General features: G+C 63.8%; 1 protein-coding gene across 1 annotated transcript in view; it reads right to left on the bottom strand.

The window, feature by feature from the left end:
* SCUBE3 (signal peptide, CUB domain, EGF-like 3) overlaps positions 1–829 on the bottom strand; it is a 38,154-nt gene that overhangs the window by 2,895 nt on the left and 34,430 nt on the right. The window contains exons 13-15 of the mRNA XM_009327472.1: positions 723–815; positions 521–637; positions 277–438 (exon numbers count right to left, since the gene is read on the bottom strand). Coding sequence (XP_009325747.1) covers positions 277–438; positions 521–637; positions 723–815 — 372 coding nt within the window. The remainder of the gene's footprint in view (positions 1–276; positions 439–520; positions 638–722; positions 816–829) is intronic.

The raw sequence follows: 829 nt of genomic DNA, 5'->3' as shown, positions 1-829 counted from the left end.
GAAATGGGGGTGCAGGGGGGACCAGGGGGTGCAGGGAGAAACGGGGATGCAGCGAGAAGGGAGGGATGGAGAGGGAAACCCAGCAAGATTAAAACCATCTCCCAAATGCTCAGCTGCAAGCGCTGCCCAGCACATCCCAATCCAGTGCGGGATGAGGACCGGTTCAGCTCTCCTTGCTGCATGGGGACGGCACCATCCCTCTGGTCCCACCATTGTCCCCCTGGTCCCACCACCCCTGCCTGCACCTGAGACGGGTCAAGCCAGCACCGTGCCCACCTGTGATCTCCTCCGGCTTGACCTCTGCTTCAAACTCCAGCGTGATGCGCGTCACCTCCTTGTTGGAGGAGTTGCGAGCCCGGCGGCCCTTCCCCTTCTTGGACGAGTCGCACTTGAGGTTGACGAAGGCGACCTGGCAGTCGGAGCAAGGTGCCGAACCGCCTGCGCACAGGGGGACAAGTCAGGACCTCGTCCCTCCTGGGGGGACGGGCATCCCCGCTGCCCCCCTGCCATCACGCCTCACCTTGTGCCCCAGCCTTCCCGGCCTCATCCTGCTTGCCCTTGGCTCGCGGGTGCAGGTGGCACTTGGCATCCTTGATCTTGAAGGAAGCCTTTTGCTTGATTGGTGCAGCGACAGTCTCTAAAAGAAAAGGTGGGTGCTCAACAACCCTGGCACGGGGCAGCCCGGCTGGCGGTAGCCATGGGCACCCCGGGAGCCCCCTTACCGAGGCACTGCTGGCTGCTGTTGGCGGGTCTCTGCTGGCTGCCCTGCAGCAGGACGGGGGTCCCACAGCTCACCGTGTAGCTGCTGTCGGATTCTGCGGTAAGGAGG

The sequence above is a fragment of the Pygoscelis adeliae genome, unplaced genomic scaffold (assembly GCF_000699105.1).
Source record: "Pygoscelis adeliae isolate BGI_AS28 unplaced genomic scaffold, ASM69910v1 Scaffold197, whole genome shotgun sequence".
NCBI classification, from domain to species: Eukaryota; Metazoa; Chordata; class Aves; order Sphenisciformes; family Spheniscidae; genus Pygoscelis; species Pygoscelis adeliae.
Note: the sequence above shows the minus strand (reverse complement) of the source record. Positions and strands in the feature narration are given on the sequence as shown.